This window comes from Gracilinanus agilis, chromosome 4 (genome assembly GCF_016433145.1).
Source record: "Gracilinanus agilis isolate LMUSP501 chromosome 4, AgileGrace, whole genome shotgun sequence".
Taxonomy (NCBI): domain Eukaryota; kingdom Metazoa; phylum Chordata; class Mammalia; order Didelphimorphia; family Didelphidae; genus Gracilinanus; species Gracilinanus agilis.
In genome coordinates, this window is record NC_058133.1 from 370934933 (window position 1) to 370954086 (window position 19154).

Here is a 19154-nt window from a genome sequence, read left to right on the forward strand (position 1 = left end):
TAGCTGAATGACATGGTCACTAATTAAGAGAGAAAATTAATTACAGAAGACTTGGTTCCTTTGACCAATGATACAAGAAGAGATCTATGGTTGCCATTTGCTAAGGGGACAGTAGTAGATAAGAGGATTTTTTTCAATGAGAGAGGCTGTTAAGGTTTCTTCATTCCATTTTCACCCCACCCTTGCCATTATACTTGTGGGAATCTATCATCTAGGCCTCCAGGAAAGTACCCGATTTTTAATTGTGGTTTGTGGAGCAAATGGTCTTTTTGGCAAAGGAAAGTCTACCTCCTACCTAACTTAACCGGACAGGAAATTATTTGTAACTGCAAGATGGCATTTGAACTTTTGTTTTAAAGTGCTTTGAACAAGTTCATGCCCACGGATCAGTTAGGAAGTGACCACCATAAATAATGAAAGCACCTTTCCTACCTAGTATTATCTCATTTTATTTTACTTATGATTTTGTTCAATACAGTACATGAAACCATGGTGATTTTATTAGTATTTTAATTTAATGTGTCAAAGCATTAGGAAATAGAACTGTAAAAGCCTCATAATATTTTCTCCATGAAGAAACTCCCTCTACAACCTGCAGAGGTCAACATTTTCTCTGCCACTTAGAAGCAACTTTCTAAGAGTTATATTGTTAGTCATTTAGTTAAGTCCTCCTCTTTGTGACCCCATGGGATTTTCTTGGCAAAGAAAATACATCAAGGTAATCAGAGGTTAAGTGACTTGCCCAGGGTCACACAGCTGATAAGTGTCTGAAGCCAAATCTGAACTCAGGTCTTCTATCCCCTGAGCCATCTAGCTGCCCCATTAGTTGTCTAAGTCATAAATGGACATCGACCTATGCTGGCAGAGAGATTTCCCATACCCTGACAAAATCACTGGTTTCTCATTTATTTGGGTGACATGTGAAGGGCTGTTTAGGATTTAAGGGTATCTGTAAACTTTTTTATTTTCATTTCATGTATGCACAGAAAAATCAGAAACACAGGCTAATTAAGTGGCCTAGCTGCTTCTGATGATAGGTATCATTCCTCTGGAGTGATCAAATGGCAAGCTAGTAGGAGTTGTGCGTACTATGTTGAGAATAACAAATATTGACATATTTAAATCTATGGGCAAAGAACTATGGAATCTTATCTGGGAGAAAGATGAGTTTCTTCACAGAAAACATATTTGAATTGACTCTCAATGCTTACTTTCCCCAACCTTTTAAGATCTCTAATTGCTGAGGCTGTTTTTCATTTTGTCTCCGTATCCCGGCAACTGGTACGGTGTCTGCCATATAATAGATACAATAAATGCTCATTGGAGAAGATTCTATTTTCTTAGATACTGGAATGGATTAGTTAGTGTCTAAAAAGTATTCTTGCGTTATTTCTACTTCTTAAAATCTTACAACAGGATTTTTTGCCCCCATTAATACTATGAAAACCATTTTATCAAAGATCACTGATGGTCACATGACCAAATATAATGACTTTTTCTCAGTCCTCATCTTCTATGATGTAGGTTCAATATGTGACTCTACTAGCCATCTCATCCTTCTTGAATACTCTCCTCCCAGGGTTTCCAATTAGTTCTTCATCCTTGTTCATTTGTTTCCTTTCTGATCTCTTCTCAATTCTGCCTTCTGATTTCTACTCCCTTAGTAAAATCTTTCCACTGGCGATCTTATTGAATTTCATGACTTCAGCTATCATCTGTATGTGGATGAGCCCCATGTCTATATCTTTCCAACCCTCTCCCACATTTCTAGCTCCCTACTCAAAATTTCAACCTGCATGTTCTGCTAGCAATTCATAATATCTAAAAGCGATCTTCTCACTTCACCCACCTTCATCTTTCCTTCTGACTTCCTTTTTTTCTTCTAATGGTACCACTTCCTCCCAATTACCCAGCTTCGCTAAATCCATGTAATCTTTGTGTCTTCACTTTCCTTCCCAGACCCACAAAGCTGCAAAAAAAATCCTATTGATTTTTCCTTTGAAATGTCTTTCAAACTCATTCCTTCTTTAAAGGGGATGTGTCATACCTCCTGTCACTGTAGAAAAGATCCTTTTTTTCTATCCTTTCTTCCAGTTTTTTTTTATTCAGGATGGTAATTAGTACATTATACTTGTATTAGAAATAATAACAATTATTATTGTAGTTAATATTTATTAGCTCTTTAAAATTTTCAAAGTTCTTTACATAGCTTTTTTTTTTATCTGAGCATCACATCAACCTTGTAAGGTAGATGTTATTGTTCTCCCTCATTTAAATGGGGGAAACCATTTGGAAGGGGCTTAAAGCTAAACAATTTGCATAAGGCCACTCAACTCAAATAAGTGTCTAAAGCAGAATTTGAACTAGATATTCTAGACTCTGAATCTACCTACCTGCCTCTGTGACTGGCTTAATTGCTTTCCTAATTGTTTGTACTTACTAGTTGTGTGAGCCTGGGCAAATCACTTAATCTTATTTACCTCAGTTTCTTCATTTATAAAATGAACAGGAAGAAAAAATGGCAAAGAAAAAAAAACTCCAGATCACTCCAAGAATACCCTAAATGGACTCACAAAGAGTTGGATGCAACTGAAAAATGACTGAACAACAAATTGTTTATGCCGTATCCTACCTCTCCTATACATTTCCATCAAATGTATCTTCCTAATTCATCTTCTTTTATTTCATTTTTAAATAAAACATTCAATAGCTCCCTGTTTCCTTCTAAATTAAGTTAAATATATTATCCTGATATTCAGGTCCCCTATAACCTGATTTTGTTACCCCCAAAACTGGCAAACACATCTAAACTGCAAATCTCTGAGTTGACAAATGTCCTCTCTGCTATGCTTTCCTCTTGTCACTCATTTTGCTCACGGCACAGTAAAATGCCTCAATGTCACCTTTTGAAAATTCAGTAATTGGAAAGGCTGTATTGGGGCTGGTATCTTTCATATCAGGATGAAGGTGACATAAAAAAGCAAGGTGGATCTTTGGGAAAGATGTCTTAATATTTTAAAATCACAACTCAATTATGTTATTGGCTGAGGGTTTTATACAAATCAACAAGTAGTATAAATTATGGATTGATGTACCATCATAGGATTATAGAGTTAGAGCTGGAAGGGAACTTGTGATCTCAAAGGCCATCAGTCCATCTCCCTCATTTCACAGATAAGGAAATTGAGGCACATGACTTGTTCAGGGTCCCAGATCTTAATTAGTGTCTGAGAAAAGATTTGAACCCACATCTTTCTGACTCCAAATTCATGATTGTTCTCTACACCTTGCTATCTCTGTGTTCAATTTGCATTGATATTTTAGTAGTAACAATAACATGGTCTCAAATCTAGGTATCCTCTGAAAGGTAGTGATAAATATGGGGAGAAAAGATATGTCTAGCTGCAGACTAAGAGAAGATGTATCCTTTGAAGGATCCAAGGGCACTTACTTGATCAAAGCAAAATGCAGGTATGGATGATCAACTTGAAAAAACAACTTCTCATCTTTGTTTTTTTGGTGGTCTGTCATTCCTCTAGCTCTTCCAGATTCAACCTCTTGACTATGCCTTAAAAGCCTTTGGGACTAGTAAACATGCATGTGTAACCAATATACGTAAAATAGTAATTAGTCATAGTATTAGAAGAAATTACATCTACTTTCATTTTCTCATTCCCTTTCATCATGAAATATCCCTTATAGAGAACAATAATTTTGTTCTGTGAATACCATAAAAGTGAAATGATGAGTGGGCAACAAAAATATTTTAACAATATCAATTCTATGTAACTATATAACTATATATAAAACTATCTTTAACTCTTGGCCCTGAAATATAGTAATGACTTTGCCCCCCTTGGATTTCCTAGTGTCTAGCTAATTGAAGGATGTGTTAATCATGCAACTTTCTTTATTTAACTATTCTTCCTTTCCTCAGCTTTCCTTTTGTGCTGTTGATTTGTTTACCCTTTATAACTCCCCACCCCAAAACCCCAGTAGAATATAAGCTCTGAGATGGAACAGATAGTTTCATTGAAGTCTTTGTATCCCCTGGCAGCTAGCACAGCATTTTTATGTACATCCAACCCTTAAAAATATTTGCTGAATTGAATCTGAAGTAAATATTTTATTTCCTTGCCTCTGCCATGATGTTACTAGAATAAAGAATAGCACTAAAAATGACAATTTCTCTCATTTCAAGGGGTCATGGATAGTTTTCCAGTTTCACTTGAACTCGACTTTCTTTGATGGTACTGTTAAGAATGCCATATCTCCTCTAATAGCTGCCTGCTGACCTATCTCGTATTTCTCCTTTCCCTCAGGGAGATGATGATTTCTGTGGCTCTTGGACAGGTGTTGTCCCTTCTTATCTGTGGTATTGGTCTAACCAGCAAATACCTGTCTGATGATTTCCATGCCAACACTCCAGTCTTTCAGAGTTTCCTCAATTACATCCTTCTCTTCTTGGTCTACACAACAACATTAGCTGTCAGACAAGGTAAGTTGATACCAAGGGGGTCATAGATCATAGATGTAGGTGCTAGTTGGTTATATTTTCAGAAATAGCTGGAATTGAGATGATAAGGATAAGAGAGTTCGGATCTGTCCTATTGTCACTTTGGACATTAGCAGAACAAATCAGAGCACACAATTCCTTCTTTTCTCTTTTTTGTGATGATACAGCAAACTAAATGAATGAATAAATCATAATGGAGCATAAATATTGAGGATTCAGCAGAAGGAAGAAAAGCATGTGTAGGCTGAATTGTAAAATCACTCACAGTGTGACTTCCTTTAAATATTCCTAATGCTTCTTGATTCTTAGTCAAAGTTCTCACTAATATATGGGCAGGTATATAATTACATGTAAGGGGACAAAAAACACTTGTCCTAATCATACCTTTCCATTCAGGTGAATTTATGATTTACGAGGAAACAATCTGGTTTGCATTGATTCTTTCAAAACAATCAACAGCACAAAAATTGTTTTAAAGTAATTAAATAAGGAAATGCACATAGGTACATCATTATAAAGAATTCTACCTCTAAGGATTTACACAAGCACTGCTACTTTTAGCCTCTATTTGTGTATTTGGGTGCATGTGTATAGATTCTGTTTGCTTCTTTGTCTTTTCAGGGGAGGGTTGGAACTGTGATTCATTGCCATAGTACCTACAACCTGCTGGCCAAATTTGGCCCACTCGCCTGTTTTTGAGTGGTTTATGAGCTAAGAATGGTTTTTAATTTTAAAATTTCATTAATATTTAATTGTTAGATAATTAAATTAACAAATTTTATGTTCTACATGATTGCACATCAGATTACTTACCATCTCAGCAAGGAGACAGGGGAGGGAGGGAGAAAATTTGACACTTAAAATTCCTTTTAAAGTGTTAGAAACTTTTTACGTGTAATTGGGGAGAAATAAAATGATATTTTTAAATTAACATATTTTTAATTGTTTAAAATTTTAAAAGCCTTCATAGCTCTTGAGGATGTCATATCAGATTTGACTAGAAAGTCATACCTGGCTCCCCCTTTTTGTGGGAAGTTCCCATTAAGGAAACTCTCTATGAATGTAGCTCTGCAACAGTTTTGTAACTAATATTCTTTTTCTTGGGACACTGAGAGGCTAAATCACTTACCTAGAGATACCTAGCCAGTCCATACCAGATATAGGACCAGAATTCATATTTTCATGCTTCTCTCTCCACCATGCCACATTGTATCTGCTATGTACGTATCTAAGTTTGTATGTATCTCTGTAAATATTTTATGATCCAATATATTTATTATTGTGGTTCAGGGAATAACAAATTTTGGCTTATGCAAAATGATACAAAATAAGCATTTGAATAGCCTCCAATTGAATGTTTTTAAAAGAAAAAATAAAGTATTTGCCAGTCGAGAGTCTTATTTTTTCTTTAAAAAAAATCAATGTGGTTATATTAGTCATCGTGGTTGGGTTTGCTGTTGTTATTTAAGTTTTATATCAAGAATTCTAAACTGTCATAAGGAATAAAACTTCATTTGAAATCAAGTTACTCAGAATATAGGAAAAACCGAGAAAAAGGAAATGCACTAGACAGGAAATTATAGCCAATAAATTTGATATACGACTACTATATGATGATATTGAATCAGATAATGGCTAGTGTGATCTTGAACTCTATATAAGAGGATATCTCATCTTGAAATCACCTCTCATTGGAGTCAACCTTTACATTCAGCATTTGGACTCTACAGTAGAGGAGACTGAAGAAAGTCCAGAAGGAAGAAGGCTCATATATAGCAAGAGAGTTGCAGTTTGGGCACTCAGTCTCCAAAAGTTTCACCATCACTGACCTATGATCTAGACTATGATAATTTCCTCTTAACTGGTATCTCTGCCTCCTTTTTCTCCATTCTCTAATGAAACTTATCACAGCTGCCAAAAAAGAATCTCAGTCATAAGTCTAACCATGTTCCTCACTTGCTCAAAAATCACCAGTGACTCCCCATTGGGTAAAATATTTAAGGTAAAATTCAAGCTTCTCAGCACCTTTATAGCAGCAGCAAGCAATAGTAATAATGATAATGATAGCTAGCATATCTATAGAATTTTAGAGTTTCTGAAGCACTTTATGCATGTTATTTCATTTGATACTCCCAACAGTCTTAAGAGATAGGTGCTGTTATTATCCCCATATTACAAATAAGGAAACTGAAGCTGAGAGAGGTCAAACACATTGTTTAAGATTACATATGTAGTTAAGTGTCTGAGGCAGGTTATAAACTCAGATCTTCTGGACTCCTATCCAAAACTCTATCCACTGTGCTATATAACTGCCTTAGTTTGGCTATTCTCAGTTTTCTAGCCTTGATTCACATTATATTCCTTAATACATTCTGTGTTCTAGCTAGCAATGTACTACTAAGTGCTCCCTGAATTTGATAAGTAGACTCCTTCCCCTGAAGCTATACGTTTCCCTCCTTCCCACCTTCTTTATGCCTGCAGTATTCTCCCTCCTCTCTTCCTTTCAGAATCCTTTTTCTTCAAGGTACAGGTAAAGTCTCACTTCCTCAGTGAAGTCATCCCTCTTCCCTCCCTTCTTTCTTAAAATGTTTCTGGCGTTTTTGTCAGGTTTTCATGTGATGGGCAAAAGATGAAATGACTGAGGAAACAAAAATTTGATCTTCTAAGGATATTGATTTATTAAGCAAAGCATGCCAATTACCTAGCAAATAAGGACCACTTCCCTTCCTTAGATTAGGACTAGACTCTGAATATGGGGGGGTGGAGTGGGAATTGGGTTTTATACATTAAAAAAATTAATAAAATAAGACCAATTAAAAGGTAATGATACAACATTAGGTGATTTGACGTCTAATTAGATGAAAAATTAGGGACTATTTCCAAGTTGTGAGAGGTTGAGTTAACAGGTGCAATTCCCTGTATTCAGGGAAAGAACTGTTGCACTCTTCCCCAAGTATCTGTAAACAGTCAAAGGAATACAAAAACAATAACTGCTTAGTCACTATGGGCCAATTTTTAGATAGGATATATGGGTTGCTTGAGATATACAATCATGAGAAAACTCTTTTCATCAATCTTGGCATCTGAGTGAATTTCTGGTTGACATAACATAGGTCCTTGATTAAGGGTCCCTAAACAACAGGTACAGGTGATTCAATCTCCCAGCCATGCAGACCTAGATTTAAAACAATGCAATATAGTTTTCTCCCAATTCTCGCAGGACTAGCCATAATTGAATAAAAAGATAACTAAGCTACCTCCAGAATTGAGTCACCAGACACGTGGTTCATTCAAATCCCATATTTACCTTTCCTTTCCTAATCCCCTCACTTTCTCCTTTAATCCCATCTCAACTTTCCTTTTAATAGACTCATCTTTGTACATATCCTACTTCATATCCTCATGGAGAGTGTATACTTCTTTTAAGGCACTAACAGAAGTATTTTTGAATTTTTGTATCCCTCGTGCCATGCATTTTATCAGATTATTAACAAATATTTACTGAACTGAATTGTTGAATTTTTATCTACTCCCAGGCTCTCTAAGTCTAACCTCCTTCATGGTTTCATATTATGCACACTCTTCTATGGCAAAAGTGTAAGCATTCTTAAGATTCCCTCCTTCTAATTTATATATATAATCTGAGTAATCTGATTAGACATGCAGATAGATGAATGATGGATGGATGGACTTACAAGAATAATAGATAGGCAGATGGAAAGAGTCAGAGGAATATTCAGATAAATATATGTTATATATGTAAATATACATCTGTTATACTTATAAACAAGACAAAATTTCAACTTAACCTAATCACTTCCTTACACTTTACTGTTTTGCTATGTTTACAATAAGTTGTAACATAAGAATAATGATCTAAATGTTGACAAAGAGATATTCTGTGAATTCTTACCAAAAGTTTAAATCAAACTTAAAACTGAACTCACATACCAAATACATCTTGGATTGGTGTTCATTTGTCTCCAATCCAAGTTTCTTACTGATGCTTTATTCCCTCCATTGTTAGTGTACCATCAATATTGGTTGTTCAACACCAATGATCTGCTCTGAATTTCCCACCTTACATATTGTGTGTCTAGTCCTTCTTTTGCTAGAGGCTAATTCTGTGTTGGCTCAGGCTCCCTCCAGATGGGCTTCAAAAGCCCTCTCTGGCAGCATATGAAGAAACACTGGATGAATATAGCTATCTAGAAAGGCATCAGCTTCAGAAAAGAAATGTGCTGTATTTCTCCCCAAGAGGAGCCCATGTTGCAATTTGGGAAAAGTTTGATAATTTGGATGAAGTTCAAATAAGCATTAACTTCAATAGGTTTTTCCTCTCTCTAATGACTTAGTTCATTAACTGAAGTTTCCCAAACTCTTGGATATGCCTAAATAACTTCTCATACATAGCTTTCAATAGGGATTATTTTTCCCCTTGGAATTTTTTGAGAGTAGATGGGCAGGAAGGGTTCCTAACTGAATCCGAAAGTGCAGAAACACCAGATTTCATTAAAAAAAAGGGGGGGGGGAGAATGAACAGGTTTTGGGACCACATTCAATTCAATAAGAAATTATTTACCATCTATTCAGTATAAAATACTTTTTGGATCTAGGAGCTATAAAGACAAAGATAAAACTTTCCCTGTCCTCAGTTAGCTTCCATTTTCCCTTGGAAGGAGGAATATATATTCTAAAAATTAAACATGAAATGTATATAAAGTTAGTACAAAGTAATCTGCGCTAACAGTTGCAGAGATCTGGAAAGATCTTATGTCTCACTTTCAACTGAGTCTTGAAAGGAAGAAGGGTTTCCCAGAAGCAGGAGTAAGGAGAAATAGGCATGAGGTGCGGCCTTTGTAAAAATATGTTGAGGAAAGATAGGATGTCATGAATAGAGAACAGCAAGTAGGCTAGTTTCATCCCCATGCCTGGAAAGCTCTTCCTCCTTTACCCTGACTACTGACCTCCATGGTTTCCTTTAAGTACCAACTAATCCCCAACTTCCACAGGGAGCCTTCCCCAGTGGATCTTAATTCAAGTGCCTTCCCTTTGTTATCTTAGAATCAATACTGTGTATTGGCAGCAAAGGAGAAGAGTGGTAAGGACTAGGCAATGGAAATTAAGTGATTTGCCCAGGGTCATACAGCTAAGAAGCATCTGTGGTCAAATTTGAACCCAAGACTTCCCGTCTCTGGGCCTGGCTCTCAATGCACTAAGCCACCTACCTGCCCTTTATAACTTGGTTTGCATATAATTGTTTTCATATTGACTTCCCCACTAGATTTTAAGTTGCTAACTTTTGCATCTTTCAAATCTCCAGCACTTAGCACAGTGCCTGGCACATAGTAGGTACTTAATAAATGCTTATCGATTCATTGACCCAATGTAGGATATACAATTGGGCTAGAAAGGGAAGCTACAACCAGATTGTGAAAGGCTTTCAATGCCAAGCAGAAGAATTTGTATTTGATCTTATAGGCAATATGGGGTCACTGATGCTTCTTGAGGAGTTCTTGCTTTTCTAATGATGTGGAAAGAGGATGTTTTTAAAACCAACTATCTACTTGGCCAAATTTCTTATCCAGAATAGAACAGGTATTCCAACCTTTCCTTTAAGCATCAGTAATTAAAAATATCACAGTAGGAAAATCTCCCTAGGTGGTGCTGTAAACATATACATATTTTAAAGTTGAATAATTCAGAAAACTTTCAATACAGTCTTGTTTCTACAGTTGTATAATATACATATTTATGCATACTTAAAACACATAGATTTTATCTATACTGAGTATATATTTGTCTGTTCATCTCCCTAGGTAGTGGTAAAAATGGGCAGGAGGCATAAACCAATCACAGCAGAATAAGATTTAGAGCTGGAAGCAACCACATTATTTAATCAGCAAAACATGACCTATGTCATTTTTACATTTTTAAACAAAAAATAGGCTGAGGGGCTGGATTTTGCCTTCAGGTCATAGTTTGTCTTTTCTCTGATCTAGTCTGACTCCTTCATTTTATAAATGTGAAAAGCAAGTCTCAGGTAAATTTACTTGGCCAAGGTCACAGATACAGTAAATAGAAAAGATGAGATTCAAGTCCAGACACAGACTCAATTTGATCAAATGAGATATTTGAAAAACACTTAGCAACATGCCTGGCACATAGTAGGGTAGAGGGATTGGCAAATTTAAAAGTCTGTGATCTCACTTTTGTTTCATGGATGGATAGTCATAGTAACCAGAAATCTATGAGAAATATTCCAAAATACTCTTCCCATATTTCCCCTTCATTATCTTTCTATCCTCCTTCCTATTTCTTTTTTCTTTCTCATTCTGCTTTTTTTTCTGTACTTTCTCACTCTACCCTCCAAAGTATTAAATGCCAGGGAGTTTGATGCTTGAGTTTAGGGTGCCTGATTAAAATTGCAGGGAATAAATCGGGCACTCTCATTTTTTATCTTTCTCTTTCATGTCAGTTCCTGAGATCTATAATAAGAAAAGATTCAATAACCAAAGTAACAATATCTTCTGTTGTTGTTCAGTTGTTTTCAGTCATGCCTTAGTCTTCATGACTCCATTTAGGGTTTTCTTGGCAAAGATGCTGAAGTGGTTTGCTATTTTCCTTCTCCAGCTCATTTTACTGATGAGGAAAAGTGAGGCAAACAGTGTTAAGTGACTTACCCAGGGTTCCACAGCTAGTAAGGGTCCAAGGCCAGATTTAAACTCAAGAAGATTGACTCTTCCCAACTATAGACTAGGCTCTCTATCCACCATGCCACCCTGCTGCCCCATAACAATTCAATAAATATCAACTATCTTATATAGAGATTTTGGAAAGAAATATTATTTCCATTACTGAAGATCAGTGCATTAATAATACAAATACCAGTTACTGATTCTTCAGGTTTTGATTTTTCAATGAAAGTCATTTTTTTAAAGCTCTTCCACTTTAAAATAAAAAGCTTCCCACTGAGAGTGATTTTAAGAATGCAGCATGTCTTTTGTAGCTCAGCAAATTCCTGAAACACAGGAATTGAAATATTCATTGCATATTTTACAAGGACACACAAAAAGGATAAGGCCATAAGAATGAATAATACTGATAGAAATCAGAAATGAATTTCATCCATTGAGTGTTCTCAAAACAAAAATGAAAGAGAGCCTACAGCCATTATTACTTCAAGTGAGAAAGATTTTCAATCAAAACACTGAGCTCTGTTAGATGAAGACCTCTCCTATATAAGCTACCCTCCTAGCTTAAAATGCACTCCTTTAACTTTTCTACCAGTTGAAATTCTTTTCTTGATGGTGTCAAGGTGCCATCTCCTTCATCTCTGTCTGCTCTCCCTATCCACCCATCTGAAAAACATTACCACTTAAAAAAAATTCCCGGAGGGGCAGCTAAGTGATTCACTGGATAGAGAGCCAGGCCTGGAATCAAGAGGACCTGGGTTCAAATTTAGCCTCAGATACTTCCTAGCCATATGACTCTGGAATAGTCAGTTAACCCCAGTTGCCTAGCCCTTTCCATTCTTTAGCCTTGGGACCAATATTTAATATCAATTCTAAGACAGAAGATAAAGGTAAGTAGGTAGGTAGGTATGTAGATAGATAGATAGAGAGAGAGAGAGAGAGAGAGAGAGAGAGAGAGAGAGAGAGAGAGAGGATTGGATGGATGAACAGAGAGAGAGAGAAATTCCCTGAGTACTTTGTCTTAATCTTACTCTCATATCTATCCTACTCTAACTTATACTAATATTTCTCTGTAAATATGTTGTATCTTGCCTATTATGTTACAAGCTTCTTGTGAAGGAAGGCATGATAAAGCATTTGTAAAGTGTTTATTATATGCCAAACACTGGGATAAGCACTGGGATACAAGAAAAAAGGAGGAAGTTAGATGATTCATGGGATAGAGTACCAGGCTTGGAATCAGGAATACCTGAGTTCAAATCTGGCCACATTTACTGGTTGTAGGACCCTGGGCAAATCACGTAACCCCTGTTTGCCTTAACCCACTGGAAAAGGAAATTGCAAATCACTCCAGTACCTTCACTAAAAAAAAACAACCCTTGGACAATATGGTCTATAGGGATATAGAGCTGGGTATAAGTGAATGCACTAGTACCCTAGTAGAAAGAGCTAGACAGCTCTTCTCTAAAGAGATTCACACTAATTTGGAGAAACAACTCTGAAAAGAAGGTTAAGCAGTCATGATGAAAGAAAAGCTCAGAAATCCCAAAATTTAGGGGGCAGCTAGGGGCTCAATAGATTGAGATCTAGACCTGGAGCCAGGAGGTCTTCTGTGCCAATCTGATTTCAGACACTTCCTAACTGTGACATTGCCTAGCCCTTACTGCTCTTCTGCCCTGGAACCAGTACACAATATTGATTCTAAGAGAGAAGGTAAGGATTTTTTTAATAATCCCAAGGGTTCATCTTCAAGGCAGATGGGAAGGCCTAAGGTTCCTATGGTTAGCCCAGGAAGTCATAAAACAGTGCCACTGATCCATATGGCATAGGAACAAGGCAAAGACTATTGTTTTTCAAGACTATATCCTCAGAATCTAGCTTTGAGCTCTATACAAAGTAAGTGCTTACTAAATATTTGTTCAATTTAATTTAATTAAAATTTCATTTCTAAGGGAAGAGGCTGAGAATATCATGGCAACTTGGAAGTTCCATCCCTGAGAACTAACTTGTCTCTCGAGAAAGTTAAGTAATGGAGGTTGTTTGTGAGAAAGAGAAGAAATGTTCTTGTCACTACACTCAGCTGGCACACCTTTAAACTGTGATCCTTTCTATCACCTCACAGCCCATTTAGATAAGTTCTTCTCTCAAACATGCACCAGAAAAATCCTCTGTTCTTTGGAGCAAGTATTCCTTTCAGGTGAAGTCAGCCTGAAGAATGAATGCTGCTACTCTATAGAGATCCTAAGCATCTCAACTTCTCTTAAATGGTCCCAATGGATCACATAAGATTCTATAAAATAACTCTTTAATGAGAAAAAAAACAAACAAACAAAAAGAAATAAAATACTGTCATAGTATTTTATTTCTTTTTGTTTGTTTTTTTCTCATTAAAGAGTTATTTTGTAGAATCTTATGTTAAAACTGACAAGTATGAGGAATACAAAGAAATAAGAAAAGTCTTTTCTTAGATCATTTAAAATAAAAAAAATAAGTGGGATAAGAAGTATGGGTTACATATTGATTATGATCATATGAAGAAAGTAAGTGAGAACAAATGGCTAAAGATCCTGATAGAGGTTTTAAGAGAATAATAATAATGATGATGATAGCATTTATTTAGCACCAACTATGTGCCAGGCACTGTGCTAAGTGCTTTACATATATTCTCATCTGAACCTTACAATAACACTGGGAGATTGGTGCTATTATAAATCTCCATTTTTACATTAAGGAAATTGAGGCAGACAATAGCTATTATTTGCTCAGGATCACACAGCAAGTAAATTGTCTGAGACTGGCTTTGAATTCAGGTCTCCATCCTTGTAGGCCCAGTGTCCTATCCACCTAGTTGCCTGAGTAATGTAAATAGTGTTATTATATGCTGTAAATTGAAATTAATTAATTTTAGTGTAAATGGTTATAAAATAACTACTTGTATAGATGTTATTGTTTCTAACAAATGCTTCATACAGTATCTTTTGGAAACACATAGAGTGGTTGGAAATACAGTTAAACTGTCATTATCTATGTATATATTGCTCTGTTTATTATATTATATCATGTTGGATATTTCTGTTTCCTTCAGACACTCACTCTAATAAAAAATGGTTTACATTTTCAAAGTACTCTAAAAACATCAAACCAGGATTTGGCAAAGTAGTGGGCATCCACCAGTTGCAAAGCCATGAAATGAACTCAAATCTTGTGCCTCTCAAATCTGGTTGATTCCTATTAAAAGCATCATTAGTGTGATTGTCACTGCACCATACTGCCTCATAGTACTATGAAGATCTGTCAGCCTTTGTGGCTCTGTTCCTTGCCTTCATGTCAATTAGTCTTAAAGTATAATCTATGGCATAGTGGTTAAGAACACTGGGCCTAGAATCAGAAACACCTGAATTCAAATCCAACCCCAAACATTTCCTAGCTGTATAATCCCGAGCAAATCACTTAGCCTCTGATAGCCTATAAAATGGTATACTCGAGAAGAAAATATAAAGCCACTCCTGTATCCTTGCCAAGAAAAATCTCATGGATAGCTATTGAACCCCCAAAAGTCCAACACAGACAAACAGCTGAACGTCAACAAATTATAACCTGAAACAGTGGGCGTGAGGGAAAAACTAAACACTGAATTCAAGATCCCTAGAACTTCATCTGGCAGAGAAGAGGTCAGTAACCTTTTTTGTGTCCTGGACTCCTTTGGTAGTCAATGAAGCCTATAAACCTTTTCTCAGAATAATGTTTTTAAATAAATAAAGGAAATGCTAAATTTCAGTGGGGGTAAGTGAAATAAAGATGTAAATCTTTTCTTCATGGGCCCTCTGAAATGTATTCATAGACTCTGTGTGTCTTAGGTTAAAACCTCTCTAGGAGAAGAAAGCCCTAAAATCTAATCTCAGCTCACATTCAGGTCATTTTGGTAACCATAAATAAATCATCTCCAATGCCAGGGTTAGAGAGTTGTCAAAATAAGAAAACACTTGGCCAGCATAAACAAATGAAGTTACTATTCCTGTGAGAAAGTTTAAGAAAATACCCCTGTCACCTTATTTAAGACTGATGAAGTAATATTCATTAGAGTCTCTAAAAGTTCCCTGGAAGTGGAAACCTCTTTTCATAGTCATTGATATGCAGAATTTATTTGTACATTTTGGCATTGTTAAAGGGTATTAGACACTGCTGTGATATGCCATAAAGAAGAATGTTCAGTGTTCCAAATCACTACTGATTAGAGAAATGCAAGTCAAAACATTTCTGAGATATCATCTCACACCTATCAGATTAGTTAAAAAAACAAAAGGGCAAAAAACAATAAATGTTGGAAGGGTTGTGTGCAAATGGGAACACTCATGCACTCTTGGTGGAACTGTGAGCTGATGCAACCATATTGAAGAGCAATTTGGAATCATGCCCAGAGAGTTATAATACTATGTATATCCTTAGATCCAATAATATAATTGTTTAATCTATTTCCAAAGGTGATCATGGAAGAAGGAAAAAAAAAACACTAAATGTTCCTAGATATTTCTAACAGTTTTCTTTGTGGTGGCAAAGAACTGGAAATTGAGAGGATGTCCATCAATTGGAAAAAGACTGGACAAATTTTGGTATAAAATTGTTTTGGAATCCTACTGTGCCATAAAAAATGATTAGCAAGTTACTTAAAAAAAAAAAAACTTGGAAAGACATACATGAAGTAATGAAGAGTGAAATGAGTAGGACCAAGAGAACATTACTTAGAGCTCTAGAATTAATATTTGGAGAATAACTTGTGAATGTTCACCTCTAGAGAATGAATTGAAAAGCAGAAGCATAAAAGACACAAACTATACATTCATATCTTTTTGTGAGATGTTACCTTCTATGGTGTGCAGGGGTAAGAGAAGGGCAGACATATCTATGAATAAATTATATTAAGTAAATAAATTTTAAAGAGGAAGAAAAATGCTCATTAGGGATATATTCTGGGTGTATAGTTTATAAAACACTCTAGTGTGACATAAACAGGGCTAGACTTAAAATCAAAAGACTTGTGTTCTACTATTTATTAGATGTGACAACATTGGCAATTTATTTAGACTTTGCTCACCTTTTTTTTTCCTTTTCTGTCAAAATAGGGAAGTTAATACTGATACGTCTCACCTGGATGGGTTGTTGTGAGACATATTAAGTATATCTGAGGGCTTTGTAAACCTTAATATGCAGAATGTAAGCTACCACTATATTGTTATTACTGTTGTAAGTTCCATGAGACAAAGAATTATGTCTTCTCCAGACTTTCTCTTTCCAAAACATTGGGCTTGATGCTTAATAAACTTTTATCAAATTCCAGTAGTTTTTTTTGGTGACTCTCCAGCCAAAACTTTATATTATAGGGCAATTTATTTTAAAGTATGTTAATGGAACCAGCTATATAGTGTGGTGGATAGAGCACCAGAATCAGTAGGACCCAAGTTCCAATCTGGCTTCAGGCACTTCCCCAAGACCAGTCTTTTAACCCCAATTGCCTAGCTATTGCTGCTCATTTGCTTGAGAACTAATAGGACAGAAGTTAAGAATTTTTTAAAATAATGATAAATAAATAATAAAATATATTAATGAAACTCATTTATTAAAGGAATTTCCGCCCCATCAAAAAAAAAAAAGGCAGCCTACTTAATGCTGGGTTTTGTTTTGTTTTTTTTGCTAAGTGTTTATATTTTTCATTCACAAATCCCTTGAGAGAGCATCTTGTGCCTACTGATAGCTGTTTATTTTAAAACAACATTATGGAAGGGTGATGAGAGATGTTTGTTCCTCAATGAGTCTTTTATGTTTTCTTATACTTATATACATTTCTCTTCCTACTAAAGGAAAAAGGCTTTCAACTTGCTTTCTTCAGTCAAAACATAGAAACTGATTCCATTTCAATGGCAGGTAGCATATTGTATACTTGATGGGATATGAAAGAAAAAAAAAACCATTGCTTTCTGAAAGGCTTGTTTTCTTCTGTCACTATCAGACCATAAGGATATAAGGATGCCATATTGGTTTAACTTAGTGGTCCAGTTTTGCTCAGATTTTTCCACAGTGCATAAATGGCATTCAGTACATATAACTGTACTTCCAACTAGTGCTTTTGGAAGCTCTCTTACATAGTTTTGGTCTATTATACATGGTGGTATTTTACTGGCCTGAGTGAAAGCAATTCTTCAAAAGACCCAACTTAATTCCCAAGTATTGCATTAGGAGAATCTGCCAGTATGGAGGAATGAATGGTAAGAGAATAAGACTAGGAATCAATTTCAGAACTAGAAAAAATGTTGGAAATCATCTAATCCAATTCTCCCATTTCAGAAATGAGACCATTGAAGCTCAGGGAGGTGAAATAATTTGAGGATGTTCATACAGGGGATATCCTTGGCAGGATTGGGATTTTATCCCATCTTCTGATTATAGATTCGTTGCTCTTCCTAATATACTAGGGTTGCCAACAGCCCAAGTTCAAATCCCACTTCTGCCACAACACGCCATGTTACTTTAAGCAAGTTGATTATATCTTTGAACCTCAGTTCCCTCATTGGTAAAATGGAAATAACACTAAACTATATATACTCTGAAGGGTTGTTGCGAGTGAGGACCAAGTGAGATACTATGTGTAAAGCTCTTCATAAATTTTTTTGAGCTTCATACTAACTACTCCCTGATGTTATTACTAGAACTATCAACTACCACTATTATTATTAATTGTACTGCTAATATTATTATTAATAGATGAATGAAACCACTGGTTAAATGGCTTTAATTGGGTTCACAGTCCTCAAAAAAATGGCAGATACTATAATAGCTGTATCATTCACAGGACTGAATAAATATCAACTTTATCAAGAACCACTTGATAAACCCAGATCTAGCCAATAGTACATATTTTGTAATAGTTTAGAATAAAATTTTTTAAATAAAATATATGATTCTATAAAGAAGCAACACTCTCACCCCATCCAGCATTCAATGCCACTCAGAGAAATGAATGCCTTCTGGGAATGAAGGAAATTTATACTAGGTATGTGACCTCATCTTCCATGGCATTTTGTATAATACCGCGAGATACATCATCTAGGCTCCACACAAGAAACCTAGCAACTCTTTCCTTATAAAACAGACCCTCCATCACTCCTCGTACCCAATACTGATTAGTAACTGGTCTCCCCCTTCATTCCCTACACCACGGGCAGATGAGAAACATGAAGGTTTAAGGTCATCCCATTTCATCTGGTTTCTCTGTTGACCGTTAATTCCTGAATCCAGTTCCTGCATTCATCTATCCACGTAGAGAGCTGGCACCCAGGAATACCCATTCCTGGCACGTAGCACCTATGTTCATATGGGAGATTTGAAGGGTGGTTACAAGATGATAACTGTATTGCCTGGAGGAGATAAGCCCGTTCTGCCAGACTGGTGCTTTGTATGTAATTAGTGTAAAAATTCAGAGGAATAGAGTTTATCCTCACAATCATCTTTCTCATTAAAAACGAATCATAATGAAAGAACAAAGCAGTCCCTGCAGTGAGTTGAATTGCTTTCCCTAAGTTTTCATTAAATCGGAGCTCAGCAGCCGCCCATCTTGCAGAACACAGTTGCAAGCAGCTCACAAGATTTGCAGTAAAACCCCCATGAAGCAAACAACTATTCTTTTCCTTCTTCTTGCCGGGTGGGAATTGCCTTGTGTTTACCTTAGATCCCAGTGATCCTATCTCTGCTTCTGCTTCTGCTTCTTTTTTCTTTTTCTATCTGATTGTATTGGTTTCCATTTTGGAGATTTTGCAGACCAGAAGGATCATCTAATTCTCCAAAGCTTATGTGTGAGACTTGCAAAACGTTCTGCTTCCCACTAGGTGGTTTCTGAAAACAAAAGTGAAGTAGCCACAGCTTAGTGACCCCTCTTAATACCAAGCACCTTG

General features: G+C 36.0%; 1 protein-coding gene across 1 annotated transcript in view; it reads left to right on the forward strand.

Moving 5' to 3' along the window:
- Positions 1-19154, forward strand: part of SLC35F1 (solute carrier family 35 member F1) — a 524228-nt gene that overhangs the window by 309307 nt on the left and 195767 nt on the right. The window contains exon 2 of the mRNA XM_044674423.1: positions 4323-4498. Coding sequence (XP_044530358.1) covers positions 4323-4498 — 176 coding nt within the window. The remainder of the gene's footprint in view (positions 1-4322; positions 4499-19154) is intronic.